The sequence below is a fragment of the Dromaius novaehollandiae genome, chromosome 13 (assembly GCF_036370855.1).
Source record: "Dromaius novaehollandiae isolate bDroNov1 chromosome 13, bDroNov1.hap1, whole genome shotgun sequence".
NCBI classification, from domain to species: Eukaryota; Metazoa; Chordata; class Aves; order Casuariiformes; family Dromaiidae; genus Dromaius; species Dromaius novaehollandiae.
The window spans coordinates 20,892,800-20,917,386 of NC_088110.1; the positions used below are offsets into that span (position 1 = coordinate 20,892,800).

The following is a 24,587-nucleotide window of genomic DNA, read 5'->3' on the forward strand; positions in this document are numbered from 1 at the left end:
TTGCTTGCGCTTGTCTCTTTTAGCTCTGCATTAAACAAGGGCTAACAATGATGTACAGTTTTGCAAAGATTACCATATTTCATTGTATGGAATTTTTATGTGTGAGGCACATGAGGCCTTGCTGCAGGACAGCGTGAGACTTTCGCATGGGCTTTAGCAATGTACTTGAAAAACTTCCTGATTTCACATACTTGGACTATTCAGAAATAAAACACCCAAATGCATAGGGACCATACACTATCGATTAAAAAGATCAAAGAGAATGCTATACAATTGCAGTATATTTGTATGGCAAATTGTGGGACAAAACACTATGTTTGCTTCTAACATAGATTATTTCTATTTGTTTTCTAGTATGTACTATTTATCTCTGTTACAATGGAATCTTTTAGCAGTTCACTTCACAGTCTGCTTAGAAAGAACTAAAGATGGATGTGATGTCTGTGGCTGCCTGCAGAAACCACTGTCATGGACAGTGGGGAGGAATCATTTTCTCTAGTACTCTGCTGTTCTGCAGTCTCTAAACCACCACTCTGTTTAACCCTAAAAGAGTTAGCAAACTCTCCTGGATACCTAAAGCTGTTAGTCCTCACTGTTGCTCAGGTGGAACAGATCTGTGGATCTGAAGGGGCAATGGGGAGCCCCTTCATCTGTGCTGCCCTGCAGGAAGGGTGCTTTTGGGGCCGTGGGGGTAAATTTATTTTTTCCTCTAGTATTGCTTTGGGGATAACACACCTTAGTATTTCATTAGTGTATTAGTTTCCACAGGCAAATTCTTCTAATTTACAGAGCAAATAATACATTTGAACAAAAGGGACTCTTGAAAGTCTTTCTTTTGATGAGGTTTGGAGTATGTTTGCAATTAGCTCTAAGTCCCTGAAAAGAATTTCTGTACCTGCCTCTTCTTACCTCAGATTCTATTCTCTAATCCTCTACTTTGAGTGCTCTCATTTTCCTCTTAATTTTCCTCGGTAACCGTGGCAGGCCCGGGGTTGCTTGCAGTTTCTTCTCCCCTCCTAAGCAACCATTATTTGTCTGCATAATTCTCACCTCCTTATCCTTTGCAGATACTCATGCCCAGGTCATCCTGCTGCAAAACCTGAAAAAGGCCAATTACAACATCCCAATCTCAGTGACAGATTCTGGAAAACCACCTCTGACTAACACTACAGAACTGAAATTACAAGTGTGCTCCTGCAAGAAATCCAAAATGGACTGCAGTGCAACTGATGCCCTTCACATTGGCATGACCCTTATCCTTCTTTCACTCTTCAGTTTATTTTGTAAGTCTTTTCCTGAACTGTAAGTAGTGAAGCATTATTTAGCAGCTCATTTTGGTACTTCATAACAAAACTTACCAAGGGAGAAGTTAAATTCATACATTGATCCCATAGTGCAATAACTGATTTTTTTCCCCCCCTGAGGAAGTAGCTATATGAAAGAGGGAGGGGAGGTTTTTTTTTTTTTTTTTTGTATAGTCAAAAAATAGCAACAAATGCCAGTTTGTCAAATTAAAAGGTGATTGCAAATAGAAGCAATAATTTTAAGATGAATCAAAGAGAATTAAAGCTAGCATATGATAAACTAAGAAGTACCAGCTGTAGTAACAGATTTGTGAGACGTTTTCTTTCGTCTCTCCTCACTTGAATTCAGTTCAGAAACAAAATCAGGAGATTAAAGCTGTTCTTGCAACAATAGCTGTCCTGGATCACCATGAAAATCAGTGCTGTCTGCTTCAGTCTATTCCTCTGTGTAAAGTATGCAAGCAAGTGGAACATAAGGAACTTGCTCAAGATCCTGAGCTTAGAGACACCCAAAATTCATAACGAGAGTTGCAAGTCTGGGTTGGGGGAGAAAGAACTGATACATAGGGGAAACTTCGGCTGCTTCTGAGAAAGTTTTCTGAAAGAGCCTTAGAAAATTTGTAATTTCAATCAGGAGGAGTACAAAAATCAAACAAAATGACTGAAGAGTAGTAATTCAAACCCCTAGATCAGCCCCTGGCTTGCCCTGTGACAGCTTTCACCAATTTTTTTAATACACTATTGTTTTGAGCTCCTTATCTGTAATAAAAAGAATAGCTTTATCCTATAGCTGTGGTAGTAAATCTATTATTCAAGGATTATTACCATCATCTAAGGTTAGTAAAATGCACTTTATGGTGAATTAATACCTATGCCATGGTCAAAGACATTACATTCTTGATGAGATGTAATCTACCAGGAGGCAGAGACAGAGGTCAAGGAAGAGATAGTTTACACATTTGAGGTGTATACTTGATTACACATCTTGTCAGTTCATTTTTTCCTTATAGTATATTACTTTTACTCCAAAAGGTTAGCATGAAGGTTGTTGTGAGAGAATTAGAAATAGCTAATGTTTGTGATGCTCTTTGAAGATGAAAAGGGCTATATAAATGCTAAGTGCAAATTCCCATTCTTTGTTCCAATCAGTGACATCTGAAGTATCTCCATTGGCTTTGGTTCAGTTATTCTGTGTTTAGTCTGCTGGAACCAAAAGCACAATTCAGCTGTTAGAAGTAAAATGTTAGAAATACTTGGCAGTACATGGCGCTATCATATTGGTGATATAAATACGCAGCTCATTGATTTAAATATATTCTTGCTACCAGTTCATAAATGTTGCTGGTGCTATACAAGGTGTGACTTTTGCCATGAGAATAACTTTCATCTGTCATCATTTGCATTTCAACTTTATTTACATTAATGCATCTGCTCAGAGTACAGAGATGTAGAGAAAAATGTTTTGCTTTTGATAGTATCCATGTTGCTGTTTCTAGTCCTCAAAGAAATCCTATCATTTTCCTTGTACTGAATTATAAAAAGTAGTTCTAGGTATTGGAAGACTGTTCTTGCCGATTGCAGATCTTCCCGTGGCATCAGGAAGGTTCGTGGCCCTCAGAATGATGGAGGGATTGATCCCCCTCCTACTGTAAAACTGAATGGTCTTTACATTGTGGAACAATACAGAAATATCTACAGCCTTCTCCGTGACCTTATATTCTTTGAGAGTAAGAGGGCTGTAAGTGTAAACAAAGCATGGCGTAAGACTGAAAGCAGGGAGCACATTGCACAGGCAACGTGAGCAATGCAGCCCTGGACAGACCACCTGGCTGAAGCCACACAATTAGATACTGCCTCGGACCCATCTTGAATTTGGCAGACCTCTAGACACAAATGATATTCATATAATCTGCCAAGGCAGTTTGTTTAGTGCGATGTGCTGGTCTGCTGGCCAAGCAATAGCACAAAACTGGGGGAAACACCGGGAGAGTTGAAGGGAAGGGAAGGGAAGGGAAGATCTTCCTTTGCTGGACAGAGGCTTCTGTGTACACTGCTGTGAGTGAGAGTATGGATTCGACAAATAGGCTTCAGCATGCAGAGATTTAATCCTCAACACAGGACCACAAAAAGGTTTGGGGCAAAATTTGCCGCTATTCAGTTGTATTTCTGATCCAACTAGTTCCACAGAGGGAAGCTGGTATCCTGTTGTCCGGTACAGGTATTTATTCCTGCTTGTGCAAAGCCAGCTAGCATAATAACTTCCATAACCCTTTTCCCCAGGTGTAAATGACTATATGAGACATAAAAGAATGAGGCCAGGAGTCAGTTAAATTAATGTGGTTCTGTATTTGAACTTCTCTAAAATGTGCTGATATCATTGCATTCCCAATTCATTTTCACACATAGTTCTTTTATAACTGTGATTAGTTCCATCACAATGTTTTGTATAGTCCAAATATTTATCAGAGTAATCAAAGAATACGATGCCATAAAAACAAAGAGAACTTTAGTGCTTATTGAACAGATGAAATATCCCATTTCTAGTGGCAAGTTATGGGTTTAATTTTTGCAAAAGCCCTTATGTGGCTCACTTTGCTCCCAGTGTTTGTTTTACGAGGCTCTTGTTCCTAGGAGGTAAATCCTTCAGTCAAATGAACTTTGCTACTCATGCCAAAGCATTTCTTTTTGTATTTGACATCTGGCATGGGGATAGACAGCCCTGTGAAAGAGCTGTTCATGATAAAAATGCCCTGCATGAATCTCCTCTCCATATAAAACATCAAGGTATTATCATTTCAATGGTGCAAGTATTATCTATACTTAGAATATATGCCTCTTTTGTAAGTCACGGAAGTCATATGTGGCAGATTTCTGAAGTGTCTGAGCGTAGAACTGAAGAGCCTGATTAAAACTGTAATGCATGCAAAAAGCAGGAGTTTCGCCTATTCTGTAGATGCCTGACTGTGTTCAGTATATTGAGTGATGATGGGATAGAGAGCACAGAGTTGCCCAGAAGCCCTTGGGAAGGTAGGTATACTTGGAACAAGAAAAATCTGGGATTCTTGTCTGCCAGAAGTAGCAAATGCAAGCTGCCAAGTTATATGGGCCTGCTGCTGTTATTCCACAGCAAAGCAATAAGATGTTTGATGGAATTAAAAGGTGGTGAATATAGAGCTGATTTTTTTTAAAAAAGGGCCTGTTTGTATAATTCGTACTTAGCCTCACAAACTTATTACCACTGGGAATCGCTGAAGTCAAGCTGGCAAGGTGCATGGTGGACAGGAGCAGGACTGTACAAAGTTATAATGGTGCATGCTAGTAAATATTGGAAGGAATATTCAATCTTATCCATCACTAATGGAGATAGCCTGTCACTGTCAAAGCTAAGGATGAGACCTAGTGCAGTGGCAGATTGTCCTCCCTCAGCTTTTTCTATCTGCTCCTGGAGGCAAGATAGGACCAAATTGTTCAGATTTAATTTAGAACTTAGTAACTCAGATCAAGGGAAGAGATCAGAACACAGATCCAGGTTTCTAGTCACAGAGGAGGACTGCAGAAATCGGTTACCAAGGAAGAGCTGGAGAAAGTGGGGGAAGGAGAAAGCAAGATATGGAGCATGGCTGGTGCTGGGCCTTGATTTGTCCAGGTTGCTTGCTGGTCTCTTGTCTCTTAACTATCTCCGCATGCTTTTAACTGACTCGGCTGAAGCATCTCCATTCAGATTGAATGCAACCAAAAAACAGGGCTCACAAACAGTAAATTTATTAGCAAGTTCCTTTGTATTGCAAGTCTCCCAGACATTTTTAGTAAGAGAATATCTATGAAATTCTGTCATGACTTCAGAGAGAGAGAGAGAAAAGTGGCCCATAATTGCAACCTACAAACTGTCAGCTGGTGTTTTATTTAGGTATTGAATTAACAGAAAAGGGAGAAGAGCTGTCCTTGCAAATTTTGCTTGTGCCATCAATTTTGCAATAAATCGCTATAAATATATGTTTTACAAACATTTAACAGCAATCTCTTTTCAAAAATGTATTGGGTTTGGCAGAGCTGGTTTTTGTCCCTCAGCAGTGACGTGGTGGAGTGAGTTTCCACGAGGAACTTGATCACAATGAGCCAAATCCAGAGATATGCAACAAAGGACTTGTAGGACGTGAGTTACAGACAAATGACTGGGAAACATTTGAATGTCTTCCAGACTTTTCAGATTGTTTCCTAATAGTTCAAAGAAGGATCAAGGCAAAAACAAATTTGTTGATATTTTTCTAATGAAGGCAGCAACAAAAACTGCCCCAGCCCTATGAGAGGCTGGGCAAGAACTCATCTAGCTGGCAGGACTAGGTTTTATATCAATTACAAATTATTCATATTGTTGTTTAAAGGAGTATTTGAATTTTGGACTTTTGATTTTTACAATAATTATTTCCCTTAATTATATAATCACAGAATGATAATTGCATTTCATATTTCATTTTACATTCCACCAACATGAAAGACTAAGTCTCAAATGTATTGAAACAAGGGACTAAAATAAGAACCAAAGGCACATTAGTCTTGTCCTGAACAAGTAGAATTCAGAGTGATTCCATTAGCAGGTCACTCACACTAGCAATAATATTTTACTTAAATTCCCTTGTAAGCAAAAGACTAGGCTTTAAATATGTTGTGCTGGGGGACCAAATTTGATACCTGAGGTGACTGTTAACCAATGATAAGAAGCATTTTACTTTTTTTGTTTGCTTGTTTTGTTAACCTGGCCAATGGACTATGAAGTTGTAAGTTAACCTGAGCCTAAATAAGTAAAATATTCCATTATTATGAGTAAAATATTCCATTATTATGGGCAGAAAGTAAGGTGGTGGTGGTGAGGGGATTGAAGATTGCTGTGAAGAAACTAAATGAGCTGGAGGTCTCTACCTGGAAATTAATTTGTCAAACTGTGAAAGGCCTCAGGTGTGTTGAGAAAGACAGACTCACACAGATGTCAGTGCTGTGATTGCAAATAGGCCTTAAAGATATCCTTGAATTAAATTTCCTATTAATAACTTCTTATTCAAATGCCTCCCCTCCCCCATCGTAACTTTTTTTTTCTTTCCCCTATTTCAGGAATGCAGCTGCAGGGTCAATAGACAAAATATTTTGTTTTCCTTGCAAATTACATGTTGGGTATTAAACTGTTGCAAAAAATCAAATGCTATTAACTGACAAATTTGAACTTACCTCAACATAGCCAGCCTGGGTTAAATATGTGAAGCTAACTTTCACATAATTCATGTTTCAAAGCCAGGGAAGTGTCTGCCTCTCTGGGACATCCTGTGTTACGCAGGAACATGAAATGGCTGAAGACTGAAGCAAGGTATTCTGGAACAGCAGGAGACTGTGACAAATCGTAGGAAGTTTCAAACAGAAAAGACCTTTAAGGTCATGCTCTTTTCGTTGTGCAGTGTACGTTTGTTACCTGCAGATTCACAATTTTCAGCCTTTTCTGTGATTTATTTGGCTTTGTTTAGTTTGAGACAATCATGTAGATTTGTAGATGAGACAATACAGTTTTTCAGGGCTCAGCTTGTATTTAGTTTTTTCCAGTAGGATTCTTTTTTCTTCTCCAAAAAGAAAAAAATTGTGTTCCTGTTCCATACAGTTCCAAAGAGAAAACTTTAGACCAACCACTCATAAGGGTTGACGTTGATTAATAACAGATATATACGCATTTATCCTGCCCCTTTTTAGGTTGTTTCAGCATGTTTTAATCCTTTAAAGCAATCTTCTTTGCAGAAGAGTGACATTTAATGAAGATCAAAAATACAATTTTAATAGGAAGATTAAGATATTTTGCTCCCCCCAAATTTTCACGTTTCTGAAAATAAAAATATCCCTATGCTGGCTAGAATTTTGAAAACTGAGGTGAATAAAAACTTTATCAAGCTGAGGATAGTTTTGCTGTGAAAGTTGTTTTGCACTATCCTAATTTAAGTTTCATTCTCGTATTAGAGCATATATCATATGGGTACAGAAACTTGTAAATAATGGTGCTACCTCATTGCTGTTTATGGGAAATACTGACATTTATTTCCAGTGATGGAGATCTGACTCACTAAAGCTAATAATAACAGCAGCAATATCCACTGTTACTGTAATACTTTGTTACAGCTGCTTTTGTCCATATTAATGTTATTGTTGTTACTGCTATGTTATCAGTGAATATAGACACATTCTCAAATGTATTTATGAGAAAAATACCATCGTTAAGGAGCTCCTTAAGTTTTTGGTTGATTAGACTCTAGTGACGGAAGGATGGTTTGGGGGTTAAGGGATTGCATTCAGGTCCAGACGGTCTCGGTTTGGATCTTGGCTATAACAGCAACCTCTGTGTCCAGTCTTCTAACTTCTTTGTGTTTCATTTAGACCTGATCTTTAGAAAAAACAAAACAAAACAAAATCACACGCAGAAAGAAGCTCAGTACTGCTAATAGCAGCTGTCCTTGGTCCTGCCATTTGTTGTGCCGTTGGCTTTGGGAGCCCACCTAAAGTTAACGGGGCTTGAAAGAGCACGTAAGTCCATATGCAGGTACATCATTGCAGGCAGGATGTTTGTACACCTAGTCGTATAAACATGACAAATAGAAATATCCTCAACTTGTACATAAGCATATTTAAAACGTACTTACTTAATGACACTAAATTTTATGGAGTCAATTAGATAGGAAAGGGCCTTTCAGGTACATTTTAAACCATCCAAATGTGTTCCAGAAGCACAGATATAGAAAAGACGCAACAGTTTAGAAGATGTGTGTTCGGACTGCAACAGTGAAAAATGTAACCAACCAATACAGCCACTTCCCAAAGAGCTGCAGTATTGCTCCTGCTCATCATTCTGTAGACGTGTAATGCTTGACAGACCATCCAGTGGTGCAAATTCAAATGAGCATTTTATGTTTTCCTTTTCTCAACAATTATATTTTTGATACATAATATTTTGTATTTCTTTTCCAAACAATCTTTTAAAGTCAGATAAATATTTAACTCTAAGACAGTTATCTAAATTGTTCTGGAGTGGACTATGACTAAAAACTAGAACTAAGTTACCACTTCAGACTGTTTTTCTGTTGTTAATGGCCACTACACATTATGATTTTTATTTATTTATTACTAAATATCTCTGTCCTTTGATAGTTCCCCACTCTGTAATAGAGGTGCACTCAGAGTGCCTCAAAATAACTCAATGTTTCTTTGTAAAATATGTTGTTCTGGATGCAGACAGCTTGCTATTCAGATTTGGATATGACACTGGTATTAAAGATGTGCAGGGGAAATGTGATTGTGCCTAAAAGTTAGATGATGTTGCTCTTGTTGCTCTATTAAACAGCTCATAATTAAGTCTTTGAAGATGCCATTGAGGTCTGGAGTATTTCAGACCTATGTCTTAAAGCCCTGCTTTACCCATACACCTACCTTGTGTATAGCATTGGTTGGTGTTAAGTAAGCCTGGGCGTGCTTACGGATTAGTCTTTGAAATTTTTGAAATAAAGAAGTCAGCTTGTTGTCAACATAGCCAAACCTGGGAAATTCTAACTGATTTCTCATCTTCCATGGCTTCTGAGCATATTACTTTCCTCTAATTTTTACTCTTGCTTAATAACAGGGTTTTTTTAGGCACGTTTTTTTCAGTAAAAAACTGTAATTTCAGTATTTCAAATTGGCATTGGTATGCCTACAGATCTAAAGGTCCCTGGACTAATTATGTTCATGTTCTACTTATTGAAGACTGATAGCAAAATAAGCTGTACTGCTGTGGAAGATGAGATTTGACTGCTTAAGCAAATATATGTTGCTTTAAAAGGATGGCTAGCTGTTGCTTTTGGTGCATTTCATTTTTGGCACACACATAATAAATTTAAGAGACTTGTTCAGTCCTACTATTTCAGAAATGTACTTATTCATTTCAGTTGCTGACTATTTTCGACTGTTCAGCTGACTTTACTAGATTAGAGCAAGAGAAAATACTTTCAAATCTCAGACAGTCACCTCTAATAGTTTTGGTTTGGAAGAAGTGGAAAAGACAGGAAGCTTTTCTTTTCCTTCGGTCAAAATAAGGTAACATTGCTATGGGAAAGTGTTCAGCTATCATTAATACCAATTAAAGAAAAAAAGATCTGGAACATCTTAGCTACTTTATTCTAGAAATTACACCCCCCCCCCCCAAGAGACTTCAAATACATAACAAACAGGAATTTTGTTAGATGAGGCTTAATTAGATAAATGTAGCACCGCAATGGACACTGGGTAAGTGTTTCTGGATTTCTGAGCAAGCATAGCCAGTCTTTTAGATGATGTGATGAACTTCCCTCTTGGACAGTATTTCTTATACACATGTACGTTTGGCCATTCATGAGAACTGCCCGTTATGTAGTGAGTATATGTGGCTGCGAGAGGAGGAAGAAGAGAAGCAGAAACGGATTCAACAGTGAGCAAGGCCCCTGCCAGAAGTTTAGAGTAAGAGCACTTCAGTGTAAATCAGTGCTGTTCCAAACATGCCAATATAGTCCTATTTATGTAAGTTAGCAGCATGAGAGAAAGGCTTGGAAAAATCATCTGCTGGTATCAGGTACCGTTGAAAATGACTTTGACCTAAGCAGCCTCCCCCCCGGCGAAGCTGATCCATTTGGACTGGCACCTTTCCCCACTGCTTTGCCAGCTTTGGCCAAAGGCACAGCACGTGCCAGCATCTTAGCTCCTGAAGTTAAATATTGACATTGATATATGAGAGCTTACTGGAGCTTTGGGTAGAATTATAAGACATTCATTTCACATATACAGTACTAACGCATACTGTATTTTTCCTATCATTAAGAACTTTCAAAGCATGTGCTAACATAAGTGGGAAACAAATTATATATGATAAGCTGAGAATTTTCAAGATAAACTCATTTACTCTTCCTTATAAAATTTTCTACAAAGTTATTACTACTCAATGACATCACTAATTTGCTGTAGCCCCAGGCATACCTACTGCTATTTATGTTACTAAAAATGGATTTCTTATTTGCCAGAGTAAGCAAGTGTGGTATCTGTCTGAGGACAGCTGCTTCAGCCTTTCAAGTTCAGTGAGATTTCTGGGTGAAAGAATTCCAATCATCTCTTTTGAGAAGACAATATGAGGGTAGTCAAAATAAGCAATTTCAAGAATCTGGCACTTGCAGCAAAGCGTAGACAGGGCTTTGGATCACTGAAGAGGTCACAGGAGAACACAGCTATTAAATGATTATTTTACACAAGTGTACAAAGTATCATAATTTATAGGTATATGAGCAAACGCTGTGACACTTCTGGTGCTGAAAACTGCCCATGACACATCAACCAGGGATGTGCATGAAAACCCTTTATGTTTTTGTAAGTTCTACATTAAGGCTACACTGATCACTTTGTACCTAATTAATGGACAGGAAAGAAATACCTGAATGTTGATTAACTGCCTAATCAGAAATGTGGTTCTGATCTCTTCTGCCATTTCCCCATTACCCCTTTAACATTACTGAGGTTTCAATAGAGTCCATGATGTAAGGTACATTTTTAATTAGGCAAAGATTAATGTAATATTTCTGATGAGAAGGTAATTGAAGGAAATCTGAAGGAAATCTGAAGGAAATGGAGCATGTGTGAGTTAAGCTGCAAACTCCAGCTGTGTTAACTCTCTTACTCTATGTTAAATGAGAAGTAGAGGAGACATGCATCTCGGGTAAACTTCACTCCTGTACAGAAGGCCAGCGTGAAACTTAAATGCCTTTAATTTTCATGAGGTTTTAACTGCAATTAAAGTGGCATAGTCTGAATGATGGGGATGAGTTTGGCCTCATAAGGAACACATCTTTCAAAGGCTGGTTAACAAATTTATTTGAATTACTAAATTCAGTTTTGTTTCTTTAAGAGAAACAGGCAGTTCAGTCACAAAAATACAAATATGTTCAGAGAAAGCTAAGGCTGCCGAAGCTGCAACGGGGAAGCTATAATGCCTTGAGCTGTCAAAGCACTTTCTGACATCAGTAGAAGTGGTACTTTTTGCAAATAAGATTGTTTACTAGCTGACTAGATGGGTTCTGCTGAAATATGAGCTCTCAGTAACCTGAACCACAGCGAATGAGGTCACATGCTAAAAGTTATCTTTTTTCTAAGATGGAGCATTATGAAATCTTGGTCTTAAAGAATTATGTGCATTTTTTTCTCCATTTTCTTCTATCACATGAATCAGCATAAGGAATAAACCTTAAATTCGCCCACTGTGAGACAGACAGGTGGCTCCAGTCATTGAAGAAGTCAATAGCATAGATGCTTACGTAGTCAGTTAGATGCTTTGCTCCTGTCCCAAAACAATTCAGTGTCCAAAACCCGAAGACCAGATGGCGATTCGGAGCTCAGCCCTTTGGAGCTGGCCACTGGCTTCAGCTGTTTTGCCAGGCACAGTCCAACACAAAGAAAATCAACACCAACAGACTTCAGTGGGAGTAGAAAGGGGGGCTTATTTCATTAAGGTTTCTACATCATGAATCTCCCCACACTAAATTGTGTATTTAGACCTATACTTCTATAACATTATTACATTCCATACCATTATTACATTATATCCAGATAAACTTGTCCAATGTTTGTCTGTTTGCTTGACCAGCAAAAGCAAACATGATCTTCCAGTGCCAAAGTATTAATGCCAAAAGACTCCCATCTGTTTATGATAATGAGGCATGCCTCCTTATCTGAGACTCATTAATCATAATGGTAATAATTCCCAGAGCAAGCACAGAACAACTCCGCTTATTTCACCATTGTCTTTTGCTATTTTGCCATTATCTTTCAAGGAATGTGGCTGAATTCTTCTCTTGGGTCTAGAAGAGGCAGGACAGAGAATTGTGATATAAAAATGGTGCAGATCGCATTAGAAACTTCAGTGAGAGTGATTTCGGGAGAACAGAAGTTATAGGTAGCTATGTTTGCTTTATGCTGTTTTTGCATTCCCCAGATACCCTTAAGGGCTGGTGGTGGGGTGACCACTGGCAATTTAACAGCAATGCACGTGCTGCCTTTGCGGCTCTCATGCCTGCAGCTTTGTGCAGCAAATTATTTATTGTAGGTAGAGAGAAACGGTGTTTAAAACAACACTGGTGTAATACTTCTTGACTGCTGAGACCAACTGTAGAGACAGTGTTGTTCTTTACACCTGATACTAATAAAATAAAATAATTATTAGGCATAATGATCATAGTGTACAGCTCTAAATCTGCGAAGCATAGGCTTAGCCTTAACTTCCTAAAAAAGGTAATTAGCATGGACTAGCAGATGTGCTCCCTGCACACGTTATTTGCAAATTTTATACTCACAGGATTCCTTAAGTACTAATAGCTTTTATGTGCTGTTGCCACCTGCAAACTTTAAAGCATGTGTAATTTAAAATACACGAAAATGGAATCAAAAAAAGTCGGTGGATAAAAAGCTGTTCTTGAACCCAGCAGTCTCTAGGTTGGCCTTTTATAGAGGGGTCTCAAATAGAGAAGTAGACTGATAATTTGGCAGTAGGTGTGTATTTCTGGTATTTTATTTGGTCTTTCTTTATGGGGAGAATTAAAAAAAAAAAATTATCATTCCCCTACAGAAAACAATAATGAACATTGGAAATCCAGCTGGGAGAGAGGAGACATTTTTGAATACTGACCAGATGTTTGATCAGATTATTTGAACTAGAGCAGTTGATTTTAGTAGATCTGCTCACGTTTACATTATTAAAGTTTCTGCACAATACTTTAGTTGTTCTTGATTTCTGTATATTTTATATTAAAGGAGTTACTGGTCAGAATGCTTGTGAAATAGCACATATTAATGACTTTATCAGAATATTTTTAGAAAGTAAATTTGAAGTGATGAACTTTGATTTCTACCACAGAAACTAAAAGGTAGACTGACTTCTCTGGTGAGCAAAAACACTTTTGTATCACCTTTGTGTGCAAGACAGATCTAGTCTCACATATTCTTACGGAAACTACCAAAGATATTTATCTACAGAAATTAGCCCACAATTTCGAAAAGTGTTTCTGCCTGTTTAAAAAAAAGGGGGGCGGGGGGAAACCCTGAATGCAACTCCTTGGGCAATCCACCTTCAGAAAAACAGTCAAGCTATCATTAATGAGCAGAGGGGTGTATGCTAGAAACATTGTTTGGAATAAGAGTTCTTTTAACACAAGGTCAGCCAAGGCTGGTGATAGGGCTGAGGTGGAAGCTGCCTTGAAATGAACAGCACAGCATTTAGGCTGTGAAAAGATATAGGGAAATAGTTCTTATCAGCAGCTTATGCTCACGCCAAAACCCTAGCAAACAAAGTATGTACATCATTTGTGTGGTCCCTAGAACCTATGGAACAAGCACTTTCTCTCTTGCCTTGTTATTGCAAGGGGGTTCTAATATTCCTAGTTTTCTAATATGTGAGTGAGTAAGCCAAACCCAGTCTTGACTTCCACAGCTGTCCAGCAGAGCTTGAGTCCCGAGCTTGGTCCTGACCGTCCTCTTGGCAAGCTTTCCCTGTGGGCATCGTCAAACCACGTCCCCTCCCTATTCGAGTCCCGAGACACAAGGAATCTAATAACCTTGGGTGTGGGTCAGCTGCTTCTGGCTTCAGCTCAACTATCAGACTTTTAGGGCATTATCCTTTATTTGCCTTTCCTCTCATTATGGAGTATTTCAGCTTGTAAAATAAAAGAAAGCAGCTGACACAGGCAGGAAGAGAAAGACAGTAAGGCAGTACTTGCTCCAAAGTGTTCCCAGTCTATATATAGAAAAGAAGACAGAACAATCCAGGGACTAAATAAAGTGCAAAGGCAGTATTAGTAAGCCTCACAGTCAATGTCAACATTTTTTGTAGGTGTCAGCGAAGAGGATGTTAAGGAAAGAAAGTTTTATGGATGCTTGCAGGGAGCTCCTCCTATTACATGGGCAGGCTTGGGTAAAAGCCCAAACAGATTTCATTGAAAACATGTCAATGGAAGTTGGCATCATGGTCTCTGCAGGAGAGGAAAAAACAGGCCATGAAGGAATAATCCAGGAGAACATGGGGAAGTGAAGGTAAAGGGGATGTGCAGTAGGGAAGGAGCCGTGAAAGACTGCTGGTAACAGAGGTGTCAAAGAGACGGGGTAGGAAGATGCTCTGTAGAGCAGAACCTGGAGGGATACAAGCACAGGAGCTTGAGTTTGTCATGGGCTTTGGAAAGATCTTGAAAAACTGGGTAGGAGTGTGAATGTTAGCTGTGTGAATGGTTAGAAAAAGATCTTTGGGATGATGTGAGGAAAAAAAAAAAAAAAGAATCTTCTAGATCCTCTAGATTAAGACATAACCTAAATATACTGACCTAGAGAGGAGGTTCCATGACAAAAATGGTCCCCAGTTTGTCTCAGTTTTTAGGCTTGAATCTCAGACGCGATGCCAGCCCTGTCCAGAGCTATCAATAAAGGGAATAGAAGGGAGTGCTTTAGGGGGAAGGTTTAAGTGCTCAGTTTTAGCTGTGCTGAGCTGACAGCTAGACCCTGAAAGGATATCGGAGCTGGAGGTCAAAATTTTAGTCTGGCTAGAAAAGTAGCTAGAGAGAGTGAGATTTGTGAATTATCAGCACAGAAGTGATGGTTGAACATGTATGAATGGTGCACATAGAGAAAGGGGAGAAATTACAGTGGAGGAAAAAAAAAGGATCCCCATGGAAACCTGGGATGGAGGGAATGGGGCAGAAGGATGTGCTGGAAGAGTGCGGCAGGGGAGAAGGAAGCTGGGGCCACAGGCAGCGAGACCCAGTGCTGACTTCTGTCATGCGAGAGGCGCTAGCCCTCAGCAGACAAAAAGCTAGCACGGAGGGAAACGTACTCAAAATTGAAGCTGAACTAACAAATGCTAATATATGGCTTACTTAGGAAAGGCAAGGTGGGGGGGGTGAGACAAGATAGTAACATTCATTATATCTGTCAATACGATGTAAAATATACAAGCTTTTCTTCACCTCTGCCAGATAAATCAACATATGTTGCCTTTTATTTACAAGCTGTTGGTGAACCAGTCACTAGTTGCCCAAATTTGTGTGATGTCTATAAATCTTGTGCTGACAGTTTCCCCTGGTGAAGCTTCAGCCTATGGATCATATAGAAATTCAGTGCTACAGCTGCTGTTGATTCATCATATACAAGTGGCTGTCCTTAGCAAGGGGACCTCCAGGGAGCTCTGACAGATTCGGAGTGGCTTTGCTGATTCAAAAGCCAGCATTATTTCCTTTGAGTCAGGCTTGAACAAATGCCACTTAATGGTACTAAGCTTCATTGCTACTTGGAAGTACTGTTTTTCAGTTGGTCTGTGAGATCCAGGTCCTGAACTTTTGCTTTTCATCGTCCCAGGAAATCAAGCTGCTTATGAGAATTTAGTCCTAGCTGGAATCCCTAATCCAAACGCTTGCAGGCTTTGGCAGTCATGATTACAAAGTTCCTGTACATATGTCTGGATCCTAATTTTGTAGCCAGACCTTTTCCTTAAATAGCATAATAAATTCCTCAGGTCAAGCAATTCTGGCCTGGATCTTATTTGGAAATCTCAGTGACATGGCTCGCTACCCAGCAACGCTCGTTTTGGGAAATTGTCCCTTTTGCTAATTAAAAGCTGCTTTTGTTTCAGCGGGTACCAGCTCACCCTCGCTTTGAGCTGTACTAATCCATTGCATTTTTGCTTGCAGAAGCAAACTTGATGACCCAATGACTGCAGTGATTGAGTACGTTCAGGTTCAGGCAAAGTCCTTGTAAATATTAGTGATGGCATCATGAACTACGAACTTAAGCATGTAAAGCGTTTGGGCCAGCTAAAGAAAACACTGCTGTATACTCAGCTAATGGCTAAGCCCCATTTGTCAGCCCCTCTATGGATTTTTGGGCTTCCTTGGTTTTCGTTACTTACCTTCGTTAACAGAACTGAGGTCATGCTGTAGGGAAGGACAGGCTGCTGTGCGCTGTCCCGGTGCCGGCCTCGCTCCGTAGCCCATCGGGATAGGCCCCTGGTTGGAAGAATTTAACATTGATGTGAACTCAAACAATACCAAAATAATAACAACAAACAGAGTAAAAAAGCCTTAATTATATTTATATTAAATTTGATTTGCAGAAAAAGAAAAGCAGATCACTAAGAACAAGCAAACAGCACAAGCCAGCATTTAGGAGTGACCATTGTGTCACTGTTTCCGTTGCATGTGTCTGGAGCTGTGGCAAAATTATAGCTGTTTCACCATTTAAGAGTACAACTGTGATACATATTAGACAAACATGTTTCTTGACTGCCTATCTGTTTTGATGTGCATCTTTGACTTGCATCTTTGTGTTTCGGTACTGCAGTTGTCTCCCCGCAGGGCCGAGGGCCCTGTACCCCAGCGCTGTAGGATCAGGACTTGTGCTGGTCTGCCCAGGGCCAGCTCAGCAGCAAACCCACACGAGCTCTGTGCTGATCTCCATATAGCTATGTGGTTTTGACAGTTTTATTCGTGCTATTCTTTTGTGCTTTTGTATGTGAACATTTACAGTTCAGTGAGCATCCTCTTGATGCCAAGTGAAATTGGAGGAAGGCAACCCATTAACTACAACGGATGCTAGAGCAGCTCCTAATCTCCTCTCCTCTCCTGAGTTTCTCTGCTGCCTACGTATTATCAGGGTGACTGTCAAAAATGGGTAGAATCATTCAAGGTGTGACACCTCCACTTAAAAAAAAGAAAGGGGGGTAGGGGCTAGACAGTAAAGGTAAGATGTATTTTTTTGTATCAACGTTAATATGATATGCCAGCTGCTTTAGTCTATGGTTTATTCACAAACTACAAGGCACTAATAGACTGTGATTTTTTTAAAAAAGATAGTGTCTGCTTGCTCTTTGCTATTCAGCGCAGATGCATGAATCTGCATGATCTCGTACCCCAGCGCAAGCGATTTCGGGTCGGGTGAGGAGATTCGGGGCCTGGCTCTGGATTTAGGCTCAGACCTCGCTGCTGCCTCTTCCTGCCTCACACCACAGCGGGCCTTGAATGCCCCAGCTGACATTTGGGGTTTCTTCCCAGAGATATGTGTGTACACAAATAATTGCTTCTGAACCTGGATAATTCATATTGCATTACTGAGTAATATGCATGCACTCAATCAGCAATTTGATTGGAGCAAGGGGAAAAAAAAGTTAAAAGATGCTGTGATCTGCGTAGTAATAATCACACGCGTTTCCCATCATTTAGGTCTGTAAGAACTCGTGACATTTGAAGCTGTCCTACCGAGTTGCCATGGCAACAGGAAAAAAGAAAACGTCAGAGCGGAAGATTGCAGTTTACAGTTACTGTTCTTCACTACTAGGCCTCAGTTGCTCCAGATCCAGTTTAATTTGCAACCTCACTTAATTTGCCCGACTGTACATCGGTGTTTGACAGCCTCTACCCTTACTTTCATTTATTAATGGATTTCTCTTGCACGACGCAAGGCTGATGCGAGTTTTCACTGAATGTTAAAAGACCATGCCATCTAGACTTGACCTTGGGGGAGCAGAAAACCAGAATGACTCCATTTTTTTTTCTATCTGTTGACTTGTTGCTATTCAACTGTTCAGAAAATATTTTGTCTGTGGGTTGGTATTTGTATATGTATGAGTGTATGTATATATATATATTTATATAGAGAGAAAAGTTATACGACAGGTTTAGCTTTTAGAAAATGTTCATCTGGAGCACGGCAGGAGCCAGGGCAGAGTAACACGGCCCCAGATGACTTGCAGGTGCTCTAGCACGGCTAAACCTCTTGTATTTGCTGTTTATAGTGTGGCCAAAAGGAGAGAGCCGGTTGCAGTCGTACCACCGACAGCCGCTTGGGTGACACCGCATCGAGTTGGTCCAGGGCTCTGCGGTGTCACTTCTCGCACCTCAGGTTCAGCAAAGATGCAGTCGAGTCCCCAGGGCTCACGTCTGCGCGGGAGGCAGGTGGCCCAGGCAGAGCAGGCTGGGTCAGTCCTCAAAACAACAGGACATGCTGGGCCTGATTTTAAGGGGGCTCAACCCGGTGCCCCCCGTGCTCCTGCACGTGCTGGGGCAGTTGGCAAAGCCGGGGCTGCAGCCGGGGTCGGGCTGCCGAGAGCAGCAGCAGCAGCAAGGTATTGCTCAGGAGCGCGGGCTCTCTCTCAGCCTCTGCGCAGCTGGCATTACATACATAAGCGCAAGGAGGAAACCAGGTGCCCTGTTATATAAATATATTCACACATTATATATATATATAGTTTGTTTTGAATATATATATATATATAAAATACATACATACACATGTACACACAGTTTCCAGTTAAGAGTAACAAGAGCATTTGTGTGTGTCAAGTTACCACACTTGTTTGCAGACATGGAAAAAAAGGGTGTTCGTTACATATGAATATGAATCCTTTTTTAATTCTGTGAGCATGTAAGGTAAAGAAAACCTTCTAACTGTATCAAGGTGACCATCTTGTTAATAAATTGTAAATGATCCATCAAAGCTCACACCAAATTTTTATAAAATTAACACAAAAAGTATACTAGTGACAGACTGTGGCTTTTATTAGAGCTTGCCAGTAACTAGGGTAAGGTAAGTGTCTTAGAATATTTTAATAAAATTGCTTATTTAAAGTTGAAACAAGAAAGCTTCCTTATGCAATAGAACTTTGCAGCTGCATTCTTTAGTTAGCATTTTTACAGTACTTATGAGTCATACTGTATGTTGTCTTTACTACAGTGAGATTATGAGCATATCTTCCCCATCACATATATGTTTCAATAGTAAAGCTTTTTGGAAGCATAAAAAAATCCAAACATACATTTACTTTTCCATAATGCTACACTAGATATTAAATGTGTGTTGGTGGTTAAAAATTGCTGTACAATAGCTTTTCTCTGACTTCCTATATTGTACCAAATATGACGACAGGTCTTTTTTTTATCAAAAGGAATAACAACAACAATGGTGACAGAGGTAAAGTAATTTTTGTTGAGAATTTTCCTAATTTTGTAGATTTCTTGGTAAAATATAAGCTGCCTTGATAGCTATTTTTCTCTTCCAGCTTAGCTCCTGCAGCCCCGACCAAGTGAAAGCTCCCATGGACCTTGCTCCTCTGGCAGTGTGCTCGAGGTGTTTGCATTGCCCACGTGGCACGTGCAGGTTAGTGGCAGTTTCAGTTGAGCAAGGGCTGCAGGAGGGGGCTGTTAGGCAGCCGCAGGCATCTAAGTGGGAAGTGCCTGATCTCAGACATTAACATGGGCACGCTTCTAGTTCTCTTGCTCTGCCCCACGCCTTGTAATAGTCATATGCTGCTGCTTCATCATCAACAATCATGTGTTTTAAAAAATACAATTTCCACGCAAAGTTTGCAAAAGCAAAAGTCAACAAAGGCTTAACAACATAAATATTTAATGAATGCATCTAAATGCACCCAAAGATGAATTGCACCTGTGCTCTATCTTGAATAAAAGAAATGACAACCTCGCGCATAAATATTCTTCTACTTGCTTTCTTCCTCTAACTAGCCAATCTCTGGAAAGACACCATTGATGTGAGTGCCATTTGTATCAAGTACCCCATAAAGCTACTCTTTTCTAGTTTAAACCAAGGCTCACTTGGCATTTGGGGGAATCATTCCAAGGGCATCCAAAACCAGGAGCAAAGAAAAATCTCCTCCGCCTGGAACTGCACTAACAGCAGGAAGGCTAGCTTCCTACCCCTGCATGCCCAAGGCAAGAGATCAGTTTTCCTTTGACTCGTAGAGAGGTCAATACTATGGTTGAAACGGAATCAAGATGCACCAAAGCCTTCATTCACCTTTTTCACCTTATTTCTGCACCCAGATTGAAGCCTCCCAGCTATTATTACATGTCTCTAGCTTCAGACGGAGCTATCACTGAACTGCATACGCATACGTGAGAAAATGAAGCTGCCACGTTAATGTTTCTCCCTCTCTGTCCCCGAGAACGACCCCTTCCTACAAGCGATCGTGCCACGTCCCGTAACACTGTACAAGCGAGGAGCCACATTAGAACCTGGGTTTTCCTGCCTGGATAAGAGTGGAGGCTCAGGAAAAATGATGCCCATTTCCTGAAACAAAGGAGCTACAATAATTTATTACCCTTTCACAATATCATGCAAAAGCAGAGAAGATTACAGTCATTTCTTTTAATAGTTAATTATGTTTAATGTTTGTTCAGCCATAGCTTGCTGTTTTTATAACATGGCACGTATTTCTACCTAGCTATTTTGGGCACTGCAACATTTATTTCAGCCTATATTTGTAGGCATACAATGCTGTCTACAGTCAGAGAGGCAGTGAATTTTTTGATTTTTCATTTTGTAACATGTAAAACTTAAAAAAAAATCATTTCATTTGAAAACAGTATCTGCTCTTAAACCACAAATTGGGTATAATGATTAAGTTAATCACTAAGGGGAGTTTTATTAGCAAGGTAAAAGTATCATTGGTGGTGTACTTGCTAATTGAGCCCCTGTCTGTACACCTCATGTGTGTGCTTGCAATATGCCTATGCGCATTTATTATTGTACATTTTGTTCAGTAACTGTAGGTCTGAGGATTAAAAGAAAGGGAAACCAGCTGAATTTCCTAGTAGGTAGCAAGGAAAATTAGGTAACGGTGAAACACTGGCTAATACACTTGCTGAGCCCTATCCTCATCTCATTTACACTGGTATGAATCAAAGAACAACTCCATTACTAAAATTGTTTGAAATTCAGTCATATTTAGATGAAATTTTTCACTTAAACCTCCCACATATTGTTTTCACTGGTCTGCTGTGAACAGTAAAGCAGCAGCATTTGTCACAGGATGATTGCTGAGTACTTATATATTACTGAAAGTCTGTCTTTTGTGGCATACAGAGGAACCTCCAGCCTAGATGCCGCCTGCAGATGACTCGCTTCCTTCACCGACCACTTTATCATGTTTCTAAGGTACCAGTACAATTCTGTTTAACCTTTATTTAAAATGGCTGTGGCCTCTAGACAAATAATTCTTCCTGGTCTCTTGCGTAGTCATTTAAGTTAGGGATAAGTATAATACAAACCACCTCTATTAAATTATGGACTTACCATCAGTTCATAGGGATCTAGCTTAAATGTTTTATCGTTATAAAGGGAAAGACATATGTTATAGTAACAACTTTTACATCGTTGGTCTTTCCTTTGCACGACTTCCTTTCAGAAACATTGAGAAACAGCCAATTTTCTTCTCAATTGCTACCGATGCACTTAGCCACTTGAGACAGAGCAGAATTTTGTACACAAATCATTTTACATCACCACTTGTCTAAAGGCCAAGTTTCTTTCTGAGTGGGTTTAATAACGCCTCATTTAAAAAAAATGAACACAAGATAAGTGGTGTTAAAAAGTCACATCAACTTGAGAATACCACATCTAGGGAAAAACTCCATGATCCTCTCTTCCCCTTACTGTATCTCTAGAAACTGTTTTCTGAGAGAGACACTGTCCAAAGGTGTCCCAAAAAAAAATCATCATTTTCTCTCTAATAACTCTGTGATCTGTAATCTTCAGAGTTAACATGCAAAGTACTTCAGTAGTAACTATTATAATAGTTAATTCATTGAAAGTAAATATAGCTGACTATTTTACTGTGTAAAACGCATAGCCCATGGCCTGCCCGTTTTATCTAACCAAACGTCAAGGTATGCTAGTTGAATTATACTCGTCCAAATGGAATGGAAACACTCATAAATTCTCAGTGGAAAGTTACAACTTGCACAATTACTATGTGTGTGTATATATGTAGATATATAGAGATATACACATACATATATAAATATATATATAATATATGCAGATGGAGGGAGACTAATACAACATGGAGACTTGGAATAAGCAGTTTAATTCCACGAATTATGGCTGAGTACACGAGTTAGGGAAAGTCATAGGTTACGTGCGCCAAATCAATCTGATGATCAAAAAAACAAACAAAAAGCCCCAAAGCTTATTCCAATTCTCATGTTGTATTTATGCTACCTTTAGCTGTCCCCTCTTAACACAATTTATATCATTTGAAGATATGCATAATTGTTTACTGATTCATTTTTAGTCGTCCGTGTATCAGCAGGTCATCAGTAGTAGAAGGGGAAGGGGGTAGAGCCAGAATTCTGCATCGCTGCGCTTTCAGCAGGACAGCTGTTTGGGAAAGTTTTATCCATCCCTTGAACGTTACACTACCCCTTTGCATCAATAATCAACTGTATTTTACGATTTGAGGTTAAATGAATGTAGTCTAAGGACAGAGTGGATGTATGTCCATGCATGCACACCCTGCCTGGGGTGGCAGAAGGAGAGTGTGTCGGCTGGACCAGGACGATGAAGTCAGTACAAACAAGCTGTGTTGGTGCTGCCATTTCAAACAGAAGCCTCCTATAAAATTATGTTTGCCCCATAAGGAACACTATAAGTTATTGCCAAGGTATTTTTTTATGATTTTCTTTTTTTTTAAAGTTCAAACAAGTATGAAAATATTTTGTTTGATTTTAAAGATACCTAATTCAGCTACCTTACCAGTTAATCGTTCCTTTCGGCCCTAGTTGCTGAATTGCTTGCTGTTTCTGAGGTGTAAATAAACGTTTTGATTTATGACGTGGTTGAAAAGAAACTTGTAATTTATTTGTGAAATGCTCAAATAAAGGATGTATGGGCTTTTACCTTTTGTCTGGGCGTAGACCTTCCTGAAACAATTCAGCAGGAGTGAAGGACTCCAAAATGACCTTGAGCCTGTCAAAGGGCTGGAATAGCCTAAGCTAAATGCAAGAACACCTCCCACCTTGCTCTAAGAAAAAGAGATGAATTGCTGCCTTCATCATCATCATCATGCCATGGTTATAGGGCAAGAATCAGGAGGCAAGAGAGGTAAATAACATTTGACTACACATGAAAGCAGTAGCAGATTATTTGGCATGTATTCAGGTACCAGCAGTGATTTACTTTCTGAAGTCCCACTCTCATTACAAAGAGTTGCACTGAGCCAAAACCAGGTCAGCTGTCCCCACGCTGGCTTGTACACAGAAGCTTTAATGGATTTTTGTTGTGCTTCCCTTCTGCTTCACCTGCTCACCTTCCCCACCTACCACCATCGGCTTGGCATAAATAGAAGAGACGTCCACAGAAAAAGAAAAAAAAAAATGCATCCTGTAAGCAACTCAGAAAAAGGATGAATGACTGTCAATCAGCAAGGCCCATCTTGGGAAGCGACGGGACCACCTTTCTGTCCTTCTGTAGCAGTCACTGACGTCGTGGCTGATTATGATGGCTTTTAACAGCAAGTACTGCCACAAACTATGGTCACAGCAGTGACGTGCTCTCACCCTGTGCTTAAATCCTGGGGAAGGGGCTCTATGCAGGTGTGCATGCAGATGTGGGCTGCTGCTTGTTGCCCTGACTCATAGACTCTTACACCAAAATTTAGAGCCCTTATTTCCTTCGAGCCTCTGGGGCCAGGTTGCCCCCATGGGCTCCCACTGCCCAAATGCCCTCCTGCACCAGAATTGCAGGCTCTACGGCCAGGGCGTCTGCCCACAGCATGCCACTGTCCCAGCAACAGCACTTGAGGCTCGTAAGCTGCTACTTCTCTTTTTTTGACTGAGCTCTCACAACCTGCAGTTATGAGTAGCCGGTGGGGTGTTCTGTGTGCGTTTCAGTGCTGCCAGCTACTCCCAGACATTGGAGACGGGCTGAGTAGGTGAAATAATAAGCAGGAGCCTGGAATACAGGCCAGGAGAGAGAGCAGAAGGAGAGGGAGCATCCCCCATCGTCCTGGGGGGATCTGCACCGCAGTGCTATACGTCATTGCTCCGTGCCGGGGCATGCCTTCTCCAGCGGGAAGCCAGCGCCTGTTGACTTTCTGGAATTCCTGCAAGTTGGTTTTTAGATCTTCTAGGAAGTTATCTAAAGTGACAGAGACACATACAGAATATCATTGAAAAGAAAACCCTTTACTATGTCTGAGACTAGCGGAAGCTGGAGAAGGGAGGGCAGCACCAGAAGGAAGCATTTGAGCACAATCCACAGCAGCTTGCTTTCCCCGAGACCCACCTCCATAGGCATGTACTTTGCAGCCTTTCCCTACGCTTTAGCAGACTTTGAATCTAAAGGGGGCTTTTCATGTGGTCCATAATAAGTAGAGGATGAAACAGCGTATGCGAAACTTGTGGCGTAATTGAGCAAAAGGTCATTACTCAAAAGCCGCAG

The 24,587-nt window shown here is 40.1% G+C and overlaps 1 protein-coding gene across 2 annotated transcripts in view; it reads left to right on the forward strand.

Moving 5' to 3' along the window:
* CDH13 (cadherin 13) overlaps positions 1-23,044 on the forward strand; it is a 500,018-nt gene extending 476,974 nt beyond the window's left edge. Inside the window, exons 13-14 of one of the 2 annotated variants that reach the window (XM_026092593.2) lie at positions 1,068-1,283; positions 17,573-23,044. In XM_026092593.2, the coding sequence (XP_025948378.1) occupies positions 1,068-1,283; positions 17,573-17,580 (224 nt within the window). In that variant the 3' untranslated portion in view covers positions 17,581-23,044. Of the gene's footprint in view, positions 1-1,067 lie in introns of both variants that reach the window. The other variant, XM_026092592.2, reaches the window with a different exon arrangement.
* The last annotated feature ends 1,543 nt before the right edge of the window (positions 23,045-24,587 follow it).